Below are 14,190 nucleotides of genomic sequence, written 5' to 3'. Positions count from 1 at the left end.
AATGCAATGATTGGCTGGTGCAGTGACGCCGTCCAATCAGAGAACACCTTATTGGTTTCCTTTCCCAACCCACGGACACTTGCATAAACACATTAGAGAGAGGGGCAGACAGCTGACCGGGGACACAAAATACTCCCCAAAACCTTCGGTTTATCTTTTGAACATGAGCAGGATCGCTGGAGTTATTCGGCGTACGTTTGGAATAGTACGCGAGCACGTCGGGACAGATCATCTGGGGAATAAATATTACATAATCCCAGAACAGAAGACATGGACAGGTGAGTAAAGTCTTACTACGTAGCTAAAATTAGCCAGTCGTTTTTTCGTTTACAATCCCAACACCTGAAGACTAATGAAGGTAACTTCACAAAACAGTTATTAAACTTATATTTGCCCTGTTGTGTCCCTTACACTCCAGTATGTCTGCAGGCTGTGACTGTATTGACTGACATAAACTTAACTGCTTCTGCACCTTTTGCTTTCATATAGTTTCTGTTACAGAACTGTAGTTCAAAAATCCTTGACAATACAGCCACATTCTCTGTAGTTGTGTTGTGTGAATTTGACTTTATCTTTACCCTTCTCACTTCTGTAGTATTATAAGATCGCCATTAGATGGCGCAACAGTCTCAAAATGAGCATTGTCATTTCAAAGTTTTTAATAAGATTTCATAGTATTCAACGCAACTCGCCGCAGTTGAGCTTTGTGACTGATTTTGGGAGGCAGGATGTGGTGCAGGTTTGAAAGCTCCACTGTCTCTGGCAAAGATAAAAGAGTCGTCCACTGTTGCAGATGAAATGATAACTTGTCTGTGATGGGGATTTAGAAGGAGGTCATTTATCCCTACCGAGACATGGCAATGCTACAGTGTGTAATGCTCAAGCCAAGCAGTAGAACTGTGTCATCGGGCTTATCCAGCGTGGGATGCCAATGGTGTCCTTCACACCGTCTCCGACTGCTAGAAGGCCAAGGGCATGCTCGTCGGCCTTGCAGACTCAATGGCCGGGCTTTCTGTGAGCCCTTCTCCAGTTGTCCTGTTTTTATCATTATCAGAGTGTCTTAAAGAAGTGTCTGTGTGTAGGATGGGAGGATGATGAACTGTAGGCCACGGTTATGACTCACCTCAGGAAAGGGAAAGAAGGTCTGGCGGCATCCTGGCCCAGCGTGATGCATTAAGTATACATAAGTCCTGGCTTTCCAAGTTTAATTCATTAGCAGGGTTAGAAATCCCACTATCCCCTCCCTTCGCCACCTTAAGTAATCATCAGCAGGGGTCCTACTCAGACTATAGGCCACAGGTCACAGGTTACAGGTCAAAGAGCTCAACCTTTGCCTCTCCAGACATGGCACTGCTGGTTAACAAGCCATGGACTTTTGACTTAATGGTGACAAAGGGTTATGTCTCATGATATTTGCCAGAATTATTGTGTCTGAGCAGGGTTCACTCCCTTTTCTAGATACTGTATTTGTGTAATCTGGAAAATACACTGCTCAGCAGTAATCTGCGAATAATCTTATCCCACCTACACATTCTTGTTTTTGTTTCCTTCTCTTGGTGCAACATTATACAAGCTAGATAAAGTTTATCTTTGACTTGCATGGGCTAAATAGATACCATACAGTGCATACATTTAGTGGTACTGTTTTTGTTTTGCTGGAGAGGGACTGACCTCTGGCATGTTGCAAGCCTGGTTTCTTTCTGACTGAACTTGACTTTGTGCTTCACCTTTTCTCAGCAGTTTGCAGGGAAACTTGTGCCCACCTCGTATTTATAATTCATTACAAGGCTGCTCCTCCACCCCTGGCTGTCAGACTATTCAAATGAGACATCACAGAAGCCCATTTTCCAGCACGCTACAGGCTACCGTATTCACTGTCCAATCACCATGACTGACACTGTGGAGAGGCTAACTGCTTCCAAACAAAAACTCATAAACGTCAAGCAGGCACAAACACAGAGTCATATATGCATTCATAATAAACAAATAGAAATATATGGCACACACATTTGTCTCTTTTTTATGCCACTCACCCTCTCCAGCCTTGTGGAAATAAAGCAGATGCATTATTCAGTCCATATGTCTTGCTAAAGCGAGCTCTTTTTGATCTTAAACTGATAGGCCAAGCGTGGGCTCAGGGCCTCAAGGCATGGACCGCAGGGCTTTCCACTGCAGCACATGAGTAGTGGTTGAAGTAGGTGAGGAGTCTCTCTCCTCCTCCTCCTCTCTCTCTCTCTCTCTCTCTCTCTCTCTCACAACCTTGTCTACTTCTTCTATTTATTTGACCATCCCTAGTGCTTGGTCCATCCCTCTCTACCTTTTTCCATGCTTTGCTGCCCCCATGTTCTACCTCTCTCAATCTGTTAACTTTAGAGAACTGGGGCGTAAGCAATTCTGCGCATGGGAGGCTACGTACGAGGACGTTAATGGCTGCTAAGAAGGAAAAATAAAAGGAAGCAACTCCTTGTTTTATGTGGATGTTTTCTATCTGATTTCAACAGTCTTTTCTTAGGTTGACCTCTTTATTTGCCTTCAGTTAGTCCTTCCTTCCCTTGCCCCTCCTCTTCTTTGCTGCCTCTCAGTTTTCCTCCTTTGAAGCCAGTCCAGTGAAGATTTCTATTCAAAACATCAGAGTAGTTCAGCAGTGAGGAGGGCTAGACCCAGCAGAGAGTTTAGTATCCCCCTCTCCTCATATGCTGCTGCACATCAAAATGAAAAGGCCTGGGTCTGAAGTCCACTTCTTGAGAGCAAGAATCTCTGTCTCTGTCTTTGGAAAAAGGTCCAGTGATAGAGGCCTACTGTGTGCTGCTGCCCTATAGAGAGCTATGCTATAGGCAGTGGAGCCCTAGCGATTGTTTTCTGTGGCAGGGCTACAAGAGAAAGCCACTGGCAATCTGGCCACTGGTCTTTAGAAGGTCTTTGCCTTGGTGTTGGCTCCATAGAGCTGAATAGAGAATCTATATTCTTCTCTCTTTCTGTGTGCGTCTGTCCCCCAGGCCCAGCTTTGCCTCACACTGCATGGGGCGCCATGTCATGCTGCCCAGATGAAAGCAAAGCATTCTGCGGATGGGCTCATTCGTCTTCAGCAGTGGGCTTGCAGCTTTGACGCCTGCCTTCCCTCCCTTTATTTAGGAAGAGAGGCGCGCTGACATTATCGGCCGCTGCAGGCACATTTGAAAATAATTGCCTATATGATTGCTATTTTTCTTACCTCTTTGAGGAGGTGTAGCCTTTGTCTTGGAATCAATGGCTGCTCAATACTGGACAGGGGAAAGGCAGTTTCCTTTCATGTCTCGGTGAAAAGAATGTATTTTTAGCGCTATTCATTTTAACAGTGTGTGCCATGCAGTTTTAATCTATTGGTCCTCTCCACTGTGTGGAGAATGGAAGGGATTCAGAGGTTCTTCAGAGGTGCGCCACGCTGTTGCAGAGAAAAGACGCATTGACTTGTCGTCCTATCACTATCCCTCTCTCTTTGTCTATTATTTATTTGATTCCCCAGCTCTGTTCTATGAAGTGAAAAACTGAAAAGGCCTCAGTTCTGCTATTTCAGGATGGGTGACTCTGGGGACCGAGGGAGGAGGTGTGTGTGCTGTTGCATTAGTGTGTGCATCTGTGATTGTATACATGTGTTTGTGTGGCACAACAACTACACACTCGTCTGTGTGTGTGTGCATTTGTATCTACTTTGTATTTAAACAAAGGGGGAAAAAAATCTGCGATTGTGTGTTTTCTCTCCACTTCATGCCCTAACACACTTAACACAACAACAGATGGCTGTGTGTCATCAGAACGTTGATTCAAGCCGCATATTTCCATGGAAAGAGTCACAGCGGAGAGAGACGAGGGTCCAAATGGCTGTTTATTCTGCCACAAGTCATCCCCAGGGTGTGATGAAGGAAGGTCTATCCTACAGTAGGACACCAAGTCAGTGTTTACCATGGAACGTCTATGTCCAGAGCCAATTCAGTAAATCATGTTAATTGATCTGCAGCTTTTGCAGTGCATGGGGTTTAAATGAAGGTTGTTTAATCATTATAGGAAAAAAACGAGTGTGTTTAGCTCATCTTGCTGTATACTGGTTGCCAAGTGTGTATTTGTATGTGTGTGGTGGAACATCATGGAGTGGCTTAACTACTTCATTAAAAAGGCATTTGAAAAGATGGATGCTGAAAATGAAAAACAGGCACATTTATTTCCTATGGAAGAACATTTCAAATGGGCCTAGATCCAGTATCAGTGGTTTAAGCATTTAGCAGGCCTAGTAAACACTGACTATCTTGGGTAGACCTATATCTTTATAAATTTCAGACTCCATCTGTCTCACAACCTACAAATTTCATATGAATGTTTTTGTTTCTACCTTCTGCAAACTGGTTTGCCGTTTGGCGAGAAATGATAGACATTTGATGATGCCAACAGAAGGAAGACTACAAATTAATCAAATTAATTTTTCCATTTGGCTTAGATGGGATTCACTGTCCAGTGCATTCATGTCTCTGTTTGGTCAGATGGCCAGCGAGATGTTTTGACACCTCAGGGCTCTTTGTCTGTCAGAAACTCAGCCAGGAAGACTGACAGACAGACCGACACATAGGCACACATCTCCTGGAGCCTGCCGCTGCTTATTCAATTCAGAATATTTTAATAAAGCAGACAGGCAGAGAGAAATAAGGCTAGGAGTAAGGCAGGAAAGATAAGGCCGAGGGAGACTCACAGAGGGTGGAGAAGAAGGTGGGGTATAGAAAGTGAGTGACAAAGAACAAGGGGGATGCTGACATATGGGGTGAAATTATAGAGTGGGGGAAGAATGGAGAGAGTGAAAGTGAAAGGAGGGTTTCTGACAGAAAGAGGGTGAAATGAGTGGGTGGAACAGGCAGACAGATAGAAGGGGAGAGAGAGAAGGTGGAGGTAGGTTAATGGAGAGAGAGAGTGGGGGGACTGAAGGTGCAATGGAAGGAAAAGGAAGGGGGTTGGATGAGAGTGATGGAGGTGAATAGAAAGGGGTGGACAGCTTGGTGTATGGACATCACATGCATGGGCCTCAGAGGAGTCGGGGAGGAAGGGGGGGTTCACACCGCTCCAAAGCATCACAAAGGATGCTGACTTCCTGGCTCGCCACGGTCCTTTTCTGTAACCCGTCAGGCAGGGAAGAGACTTCAAGAGGATGGGTGGTCTTAAGCAGAGGGGTCTAAAGTATCCCTTCTACCCTCAAGTACGCCTGTGTTTAGTTAAAAGTAACACACAGGGGAAATCACAGTATTCTTTTCAGCATGTTATTACTTCTATATTAATTATTCTCCTCTGTTCTGCCGTGAGTCACTCAAGCCTCAGCGGGATCGACAGCAACAGGGACAAACAGAATGAGGGCTGAATAAAAAAAAGGAACCGCAGCAGCAGAAGCAGCAGGCCTACTTTATGCCTAAGCTCCTCCTCTCACCAGAACTGATGCAAAACAACGGCTGGCCTTTTCCCTCTAAACCTTATCACTAGGCTCAGGGCTAATGGGTAACCATGGTTACAGGCCTCACACATCCCCTCCATTTTTTTTTCTAGGGGAAGAGATTGGAGGGAGAGAGAAAGAGAGAGGGCGAGGGTGTCAGTATTGGTACCTGGTTGCCCTTGTATCACTGATGCTTATCGGATCACTCCATCTTCATAAAGCTGTCCATTACCATTCACATACTGGTCCCCCATCCCTCCCCAGCTGAGCTGTGTGCTGGATAGGAATAAACTAGGCTAAATCCAGGCTGATGGGCGCGCCGCTTCAGGACGGCTTTTTTGTTTCACCACAGTGTCAGGCCGAAAACTCGCCGCTTTACCTCACACGATCACGACAACTAGGAAGGCTGCTCCTTCTGCTGTCTATTGAAAAGGAGCGCTGGAGTTGAATACTGTGCTGTTGCAAGTGGAAGCTTTTGTCTGCATTGCAATCTGTTCAGAGACAAGTGAAAGTGATGTTTCTCAGGATAAACGTTGGGGTTGCTGGTGAGGAGTATGAGACATAGGCACACCAACTGGAGCTTATTCTGTTTTGCCTTGTCTGAGTTTTTAGGGCTTTCTTTACCCGGATGTTGCCAATCGAAGTGTGTTCCCCTGACATCTGCGTCTGTAATCAAAGACAGAGTGCAGCAGAAAAGCACAGAGCGAGAGAGACATGCAGCACAAGATGCCCGGAATGACATTGTGGAGGAGAAAAACCTTTCAGGTCGCCCCCAGCAGTACTCACCTGGGAGCTGATGTGTGAAGTTGGAGATTTTGTGTGTGTGTGTTGAAGCAGGTGATGGAGTTTAGCAGGGTGTGTTCAGGGTTCAAAGAGCAGCCCTCGGAGCGCATCACGTCTTATTCTAATGAAGGGAAAGGATAGGCGTACCTGCAGCTTGATTGGCTCCTGATCTAGCTGCCACGGCAACCCCTCACCCATCCTGCCTTCCTGTCTCCTCCCTTCCTTCCTTTCCTCCCCCCCACCCTGGTTCCACAGCCAGGCTCACAGATGAGTCGCGCTCAGACAGGTGAGATGGCTCATGAATATTTATGTGGTGGGATTTCATTCCTCCTGCCGCTGGCCCCTCCCCCTCTCCAACGCAGTGCTGCGTTTGTCCTTCACGGTAAGAGGCAGCGTCCTCGCTCCTGTCCCTCAGGTTAATCTGCCTTCTCTCTAGCCAGTTGTGGTTGTGTGTGTGTATGTGTGTGTGTATGTGTGTGTGTGTGTGTGTGTGTGTGTGTGTGTGTGTGTGGGTGTGTGTTTGACTGGTAAGTAGGTTTCCCCTAGTGAGTGATGAGAAGGCAGACCTGTCACAAGGGGGCCTGCTGAGATCGAGAGCTCCTAACACCCTTTATACTACTTTATACTCTCTCTCTCTCTCTCTCTCTCTCTCTCTCTCTCTCTCTCTCTCTCTCTCTCAGGTTGGGGGAGAAGGAGGGCGCAGGTCTGAACTGTGAAGCAGAAAGATAGCTTACACCTAGTTGACAGCTAGGTGGCAAGTACAGGCTACGTGAGGCTAACCCTAAGACGATATAATTCAATAGAAAAATTAAGTACTGACTATACTGATAATTAACTGATCAAGACTGATAGTTTCTAAGACATTGCCTTCGACTCAGGTAACTAACAATAGATGTGGACATGATTAGATGTCTGATGTTTTCTTTTTTTTTGCCTCTGTTCATGTTCTGTTCGTTATATTTGGCATTTTAAAGATGTAATTGTTAATCGATTAATTAAAAAATGGAATCTGTTAACATTTGGATATTTTCCTTTGTTTTTCTGTTTGTGTTCTGGTAGACTGTTTGATTTGGAAAAAATAAAAAGACTAAAAAAAATCTATAGATTAATTGGTAAGGACAGTAATTGCAGCCTCTTGAGATGAGAAATCACTACACAATGTGCCAGGCCAGCCAGTTCTGTTATGCTACATTAGGTGAAGATTAGGCCTATATACAGTAATTGTGTTCTTTAATAAACCTAAGTATGGTTGTTGTATATCTTGCATACTAGTTTTTACTCGTTCGTATATCAGCCCCTGTGAGGCAATTACATTTTTAAAGAGCTGGTGTGTTTCCTTTGTACTTCTGTTGTTAAAAACAGCATAGCCTTGGCCTGTGTGTTTTTCCGCAGTTGTCCCAGATCAGAGATTACCAAGAGAGCGAGATTCACCCCAATCAGACTGACAAGCCTCCTCCCAATGTGTATGTGGTGGGAGGATCAGCCGTGTTTCATAAATATATGTACATACTGTATTTGTTATTCAAATCCAAGGATAAAAGCCGTGGTGGAAGGGGTTTAGTCATGCTGTAAAGGCAACAAGACAAGAGGAGAGCCATGTTGGAGTGTGACAGAGAGTGGAGGGGGAGATGCAACCTAGTGGAGAGAGATAGAGACAGAGGGAAAAGTGGGTGCCTCTCTTTATGCTTATTAGTTAGGCATTAGCTATAGCTAAGCACATTGCTTGTGGGGACTGTATCATAATTGTACCATTTCGGTCTGCTGCCACCCACACCCAGTGCAAATATGGATACGATCTGTTTATAATTAGCATACCTGTTAAATGTATTTGTTAGTATTGCCTAGAGAACATAGGCTTTTGTTTGCTGGCAGTTGTTTTTGTTCTGCTATTGTAGTTTTCTAGGAAACTGTTTCTCAGAAGACATTTGAAGGCATACATGAAAACAAATGTGAGCATCATAATAATGTGTTTTACAGATTGCCGGGCCAGCTTTTAGATAAGGTGAGGGGATACAGTGTTTTTGTCAGACCTGGAAATCAGAAAACTAAAGCTGCAGAGCTGGAGCCTGAGAGGCCCTATAGTGACAATCTAGTGGGAACCAAAGCAGAACCAAAGCAATACTAGCCTAATTAGCTGACCTGATTACTATATAGGCTGGATAAAGTATGGGAAGGAATCATCCTCATAAAGCATAATTACAAAATGTTTTTGTCGTCGTTGGAATTACTTTTAAACCAAACAAATAAACTTACGTCAAGAAGCCACAAGCACACTTAGACACTTTTGAGTGCCATCATTCATCCATTCCTGTGCCATAGCTATCTGTTATGGCTGAAGTAAACATTAAGGCCATCAGTCTGCAGCGTGCATGGAGGTGGTTGCCTCCATTTGTCCGTGTCCAGTCAGCTGCGGAGAAACGGTGATGGAATCCTGACAGATTGTCTGTGTTTTGGAGCGTGTTGTTTTCCTTGCTCATCCATTTCTCTCCTCCAAGCCATGTTTGCCATGCATCATCACTCTCTCTCTCTCTCTCTCTCTCCCTCTCTCCCTCCCTCTACCTCTTCCTTCCTTGCCTCATCATTTCTCACAGTGATGGAGGCGATGGACGGACATCGGCTACCTGCGAGGAGAAACTATGAAAAAACACAGCGCTTGTCATTAGTAAACACTGAATGAATCTCCACACAAAGGCAAAACACAGCTGGCTCTTTTTTTTTTAAATTCTCCTGCTCTTTCTTATTCTGTCTATACCACTCCCCCACCCTCCACCCCAACTTATATTCTGCCTCCATCTTCATGTCATTGTGTGCCATGCCAAACTTGTCTAATCAGCAGATTCTACCAAAATAATTGGCGGTGGCCTTGCTGCTAGCGTGCGTTGTGCTGTATACAGATAGGGAAAGGAGCACTTAATATTCCATGCAGCTCGTACCTCTCCTGTTGTCTGTGATATCTGACCTCTTTTGTCTCTTGCTCGGCTTGATGTTGATTTTGGAGGGCATTGTTAGCCAGAGTGCTGTGATTGGAAGAGGTTGTCAGTGAGGGGGGCTGTGGTTGGTTGGGTTAAAGGGAGGCTCATTTGCATAAAGGCTTAGCCCAGATTTGGAGCCACTCAGCGAGATCTGAGGAGAAGGGCCCGAGGGCCACGAGGTAATCATCCATGGCCTGTCACAGTGCTGTCATCCCTCTGTGTATCTGTGTGTCTGAGTGAGCAGGAGACAGAGCATTGTGTCTGCGCCTCTTTGTGTTTGTTTGTATTCTTTTGCGTTTTGTATGGATCATTGTTGAGCATCTCTGTCTAACTCTTGCTCCCTCTCACTGTCTTTTTCTCCATCTTTTTATTTTTTTTATTTTTTTTTTTGTTTTTTGGTTTCCCAGGAAGACTCATCCGTGCCAAGCGGATGGTAGTGGCAGCCAATCCTACAGAATATGAATATACAGCAAGCAGCCTACCGACAGAGTGGGACGGTAAGTCTGGACTGCAGCATCACTGTTACATACTTTAGCTATCACTAACATGGATAAATGACAGTGTTAACAAAAGAGCTACCCAGCAGAGTACACAAAGTGCTGCACAAATAAAATGGAATAACAAATTCATGACTGCATCTATTGGGGCCTTGGCTAATCCATTGATTTTCTTTTCTTTTTTTTTTTCATACTGCGAGATGGGGGTTGGGAAAAGCGCATTCATGAGTTTATCAAAGACGCCTTCTGCTGGTGTTATACAACCGTACCATAAAATAGTGTTTCAAATTTCTTACAACTGGATACAAACTGTTCCCTCTGTCTCAGACTGGCTTTATCCACCTTAAACCCCTCATCCTGCTTCGCCCCATCCCTCATGCATTTTCATCAGGATGCAAATAAGAAAGGGATAAAAGAGGCCCAGAATCCCTGTGCTAGCTGGAGGAAGAGTTAGAAAATCTCTTACTCTCTCTCTCTTTCTGGCTTCCTTTAACCTGCTCTGCTGTGTAGCCAACTCAGCCAAAATAGAGCTCCTTAAAAAGAAAAAAAAAGAGAGATGACAGACAGACACAGTTCTACTCAGGAGGAGAAAGAAGGACAGAGGTATTGATGGAGAATGACAAAGTATGTGCTTTCAAATTCAAAGATCAGAGCGGATCCACACTTGCTCTTCTGAGACACAGCACTCAGTGGCCCTGCTCTGCCTAGACTAAAGCAGTATTAGTGTTTTGAGTTCGTCATGTGTATTGCTTGGATGTTTTACCATTCTCCATGTTTTCCCTATAGTTCGCTAAGTGAAATGAAACAAAACAAACCTTGGATACACTCCCTCAGCTAGCTTGGTTACTCAGTAGTTGCACTGAGCTACTGTAGTGCCCTGAAACTCAGTGACTCTATAGCTTCAGCCTTTAAATATGACTGCAGGTTTTGTTTGTGCAGCGTATGTTTGTGTGGGTGTTCTCACTCCTCTGCTTCTTCTTTTTTTTTTCTTTTTTTTACTCCTCCTCCAGCTTGGATCCGAGGCAGACGGAAGGAGCCCCCCTCCATCGAGGTACATCTCCCCCAGCCTCCCCGCTGTGCTGATGGTTGGACTCTGGGGGACTGGTTACAAGGGAGGGAAAAAAGCAAAGATGGAAAAGAAAGGCTTTGATTTGTTTCATCTTACAGTTTCGAACTGAATCCAGGAACTTTGGGGGACAGGTGTTAAAATAAACAGCAGCTGAAGTGCACTGATAGCAAGACTGAGAGCAAAGACAGCCGCTGAACAAGGGGCTCACTGACACCATGTCCTAGTTTACTTCCTTTTTTTCCAGCAGAAGCCTGCATCTCTGCTTTTTGTGTTTTATTTCTGGCAGTCTCCTAGATGGGAATGGTGAAGGAGTGCAGTTTTTCCCCTCATGTGCCTCTCACTGGGTTTATTGCTCTTTAAATGTGAGAATGCTGGAAATTATTTGGCCAGCGAAATGTGGGTCTATAGGAAATCCCTTGGAAGGCCAATAACCAGGCACTCTTTCTATCTCTCTGTCCTCTGTCCCTGCCAGTGGCCAATGCCATCCCCTGCCTCTATTGCCAGAACATTCTCTTCCAATTTTCTGCCTTGCGTCTGCCCAATAGCTGCCATCGACAGCTGGACAGTGTTGATGTGGCCAAGGCTTCACTCCCAGCACATTACCCTACCCCTTGTCACGCTCCCTCTCTTCCCGGTCCAAGCCGACATAAATTGATTGGATTAAATCCTGTCATTAACAGGCTGGAAAAGCAGCTCAGTATGTTTGTCTCCCTCCCCAAAGCGGGGCTTTTTGGCCACGGCTCTCCCCCTCTCTTTTCCAGTCCTTCAGTTCTGCCAACACACAACAGCATTATGCCCAGTCCTCCCTTCCTTTTTGGCTTCCCGTGTTAGGGAAAGGCTAACATCACTGGACACTAGCTGTGGCTCAAGTGGGTAACTATTCCACTGGTGGACTACGTTCAGGTTATAATTGTTTCCATGAGCTGGAATGGTTGTTTATATTACGGATGCCTCCTGCCACGTTAGTTTACCAGTCCGTTCCAAGCACTACATTTTTAACCAGGGTTTATTGGACCAATATAGGTTAACTGAACACGCTTGTTCTTTTTCTAGTAAATGCCCTACTTCATACTCGACACAGACACACATTTGTTCCTGGAAGCTGCTGAGCAACTTCACGTCTCTTCTACTTCTTGACTAGTGAGCAGCTGATGTTTTGTGCTTCGCCCTAAGACGAAACAGAGGTAGTTGATTAAGGAGGGGAAATTATCACTGGTTCAATTTTGCTGGACAGTTTGGAGTTTCCAATAAGTAATCTTGCAGTCACACTCCATTTTCTCAGATTCCTCAGGGAATTGCCACCTCAACATTTCCTAATACTGCAGGCCTTGGCTGATGATGTCTGTTAGGCGTGGGCGATATGACAATAAATTCAAGTCAAGCGTCAGACATTTGCCATAGCACTTATACCGCGGTAGCTGTAGCTTTAATATACCAGGGTAGCCATACTGCACAATGTTGTAAATTAATGAGCAGGACTTTCTGATTTTTACATCAGTAGATGGAGAATTTTTAATAATAAGCCAATAATAGACATTTCTGTTTGATTATTTATTCAGTAACAATTTTTGAAATTTTTGAAAGGCCCTAGAAGATATTAAAAGGTCTTGAATATTTTTGTCTTGCCTGTCATAGATAGTAACTTTGTTTTTTGTGTTTACTTATTTGTATGAAGTTGCAGGCCATTAGGAATATTTTAACCTATAAGTGGGATTGTTGTGATGTTTTCTAATGAGTTTCAATCCGTGCCATCAAACCAGAAAAAAACAAGGCTGTCGCAGTCCAGGTCCAAATCACGTAACCTGATTAATTGTATTACTAGGAGTTATTGTGATATATAGCTGGGACGTACTGACAACTATGTGATATGAATGTTGATAAATTCAGATACTTGACAAATAATTCTAGGCCACATCCTTCCTCCTGGTTTTCCATCATTCCTTGACAATGAAAAAGGTATTACAGTTGCATTGTATTTTATATTTAAAAGGTCTTAAAAGGAATTTCATGAACACTGCAGAAACCTTGAATATCTCTGTATGTCCACTTATGTATTTTATAGGAGCTGCTAAAGAATGAGTCTTACAGGGAGCAGATCAAGCACAAGGCCAAGGAGGTGGAGGAGAAAGAACTGGCCCTACAGGCTAAGGAGTATGAAGAAGGCCTAGTGGCGACTCCTGCAAGGACTGTGGCCAAGGGCCATGCAGCTGCCACCAGCTTCGGCAAGCAGGAGATCACAGAGGACCCCACCAGCACTGCAAACACATTCCAGCCTGGCTCCTGGATGCCCACTTCCAAGAAATAGACAGAGACATCCACATACACTGAAACTGCAGTGCAATGTAATACAATCAAATAGAAAAGCCCTGCAATAAGTGCTACCTTTATGAAACTGATATTCACTTTTAGTTGAAACTTTGAGATTTAATCTTAGAAACATTTTTCAGTATAATCCAATCCAAGTCAGCAACACCACAAACTATGATCTCAAAAATTACCAGAGTTTAATCAACTCATCTCTGAGTCAATCTCAAATAATTCAGCATTACAGGTTTCACAGAGGAAGTATTTATTTCGAGGCTGTTTTATGGGTGTGCATTACATTATAAAGGGGTTTCTACTTTTCTGGTCCCTCAGTGTATATTGAATATACACAAGACAATATCCATCACTTATCTTAAAGCTGACTGCATGCCAGTAATTTAATGTAGTAAAAAATTAAAAGTTTGTCACTAAAGAAAGAAAAACTGAAAGGGTTATCCTTCATTAATTATTGAGTACACTACAAATATGTGTTATGTTATGTATGTTGGAATGTTACAGTATCCTGATCTGCCGCAGAGGGAAGTTCTTTCACTAGAGATCAGAGTCCATGTTGGCCAAAGAGTTGAAGAAAGGTGATTACAAGAGCACTTCCTAATAAAAACTACATGAACTGGGATCTGCAGCTGGAAACATGGTCTTCCTACTCATGCATGTTTTTCTAAATGATCTCATGACAGTACACCAGGCCAGGGATAAATAAAATGTCACGAGGAGGAAAAGGGAAAATAAATATGCTTAACTGTGGGTTTGTCTGCATGTCTGTAGTTGAAATCAGTTTTCAGTTTCTTCTACAGGCTGACAAGTGCTTATTGCCCATAAAAACTATCCATTCCACTGGACATTTGAATGTTTTATTATTTTACAACACTGAGTCACAGTGAATGTAGTTTATTTTTTTATGCTAATAAACAGAAATAGACTATCAAATTGGAATGCAAATAGATTAAGTTTAAGACATAAATTCTCTAAAAGTAAATTGTTTGCATAGCTGTAAGACCTGGCCAAAATAATTCCAATTCACTCCCTTCAAGTCAATATTTATTAAAGGCACCTTTGACAGCAAGTTGGTCTTTCACAGCTGTTACACATTTTTCCTGTTTT

The 14,190-nt window shown here is 43.8% G+C and overlaps 1 protein-coding gene across 1 annotated transcript; it reads left to right on the top strand.

Annotated features, from left to right (window-relative positions):
• Positions 1-76: 76 nt before the first annotated feature.
• ndufaf2 (NADH:ubiquinone oxidoreductase complex assembly factor 2) lies at positions 77-13,735 on the top strand. Its single transcript, XM_041042494.1, has 4 exons — positions 77-278; positions 9,606-9,695; positions 10,706-10,746; positions 12,827-13,735. The coding sequence occupies exons 1-4, from the start codon at positions 164-166 to the stop codon at positions 13,067-13,069; spliced, it is 489 nt and encodes a 162-aa protein (XP_040898428.1). The 5' UTR covers positions 77-163; the 3' UTR covers positions 13,070-13,735.
• Positions 13,736-14,190: the final 455 nt, after the last annotated feature.

This window comes from Toxotes jaculatrix, chromosome 7, assembly GCF_017976425.1.
Source record: "Toxotes jaculatrix isolate fToxJac2 chromosome 7, fToxJac2.pri, whole genome shotgun sequence".
Lineage (NCBI taxonomy): Eukaryota > Metazoa > Chordata > Actinopteri > Toxotidae > Toxotes > Toxotes jaculatrix.
The sequence above is the reverse complement of the archived record's forward strand: the minus strand, read 5'-3'. Positions and strand labels throughout refer to the sequence as shown.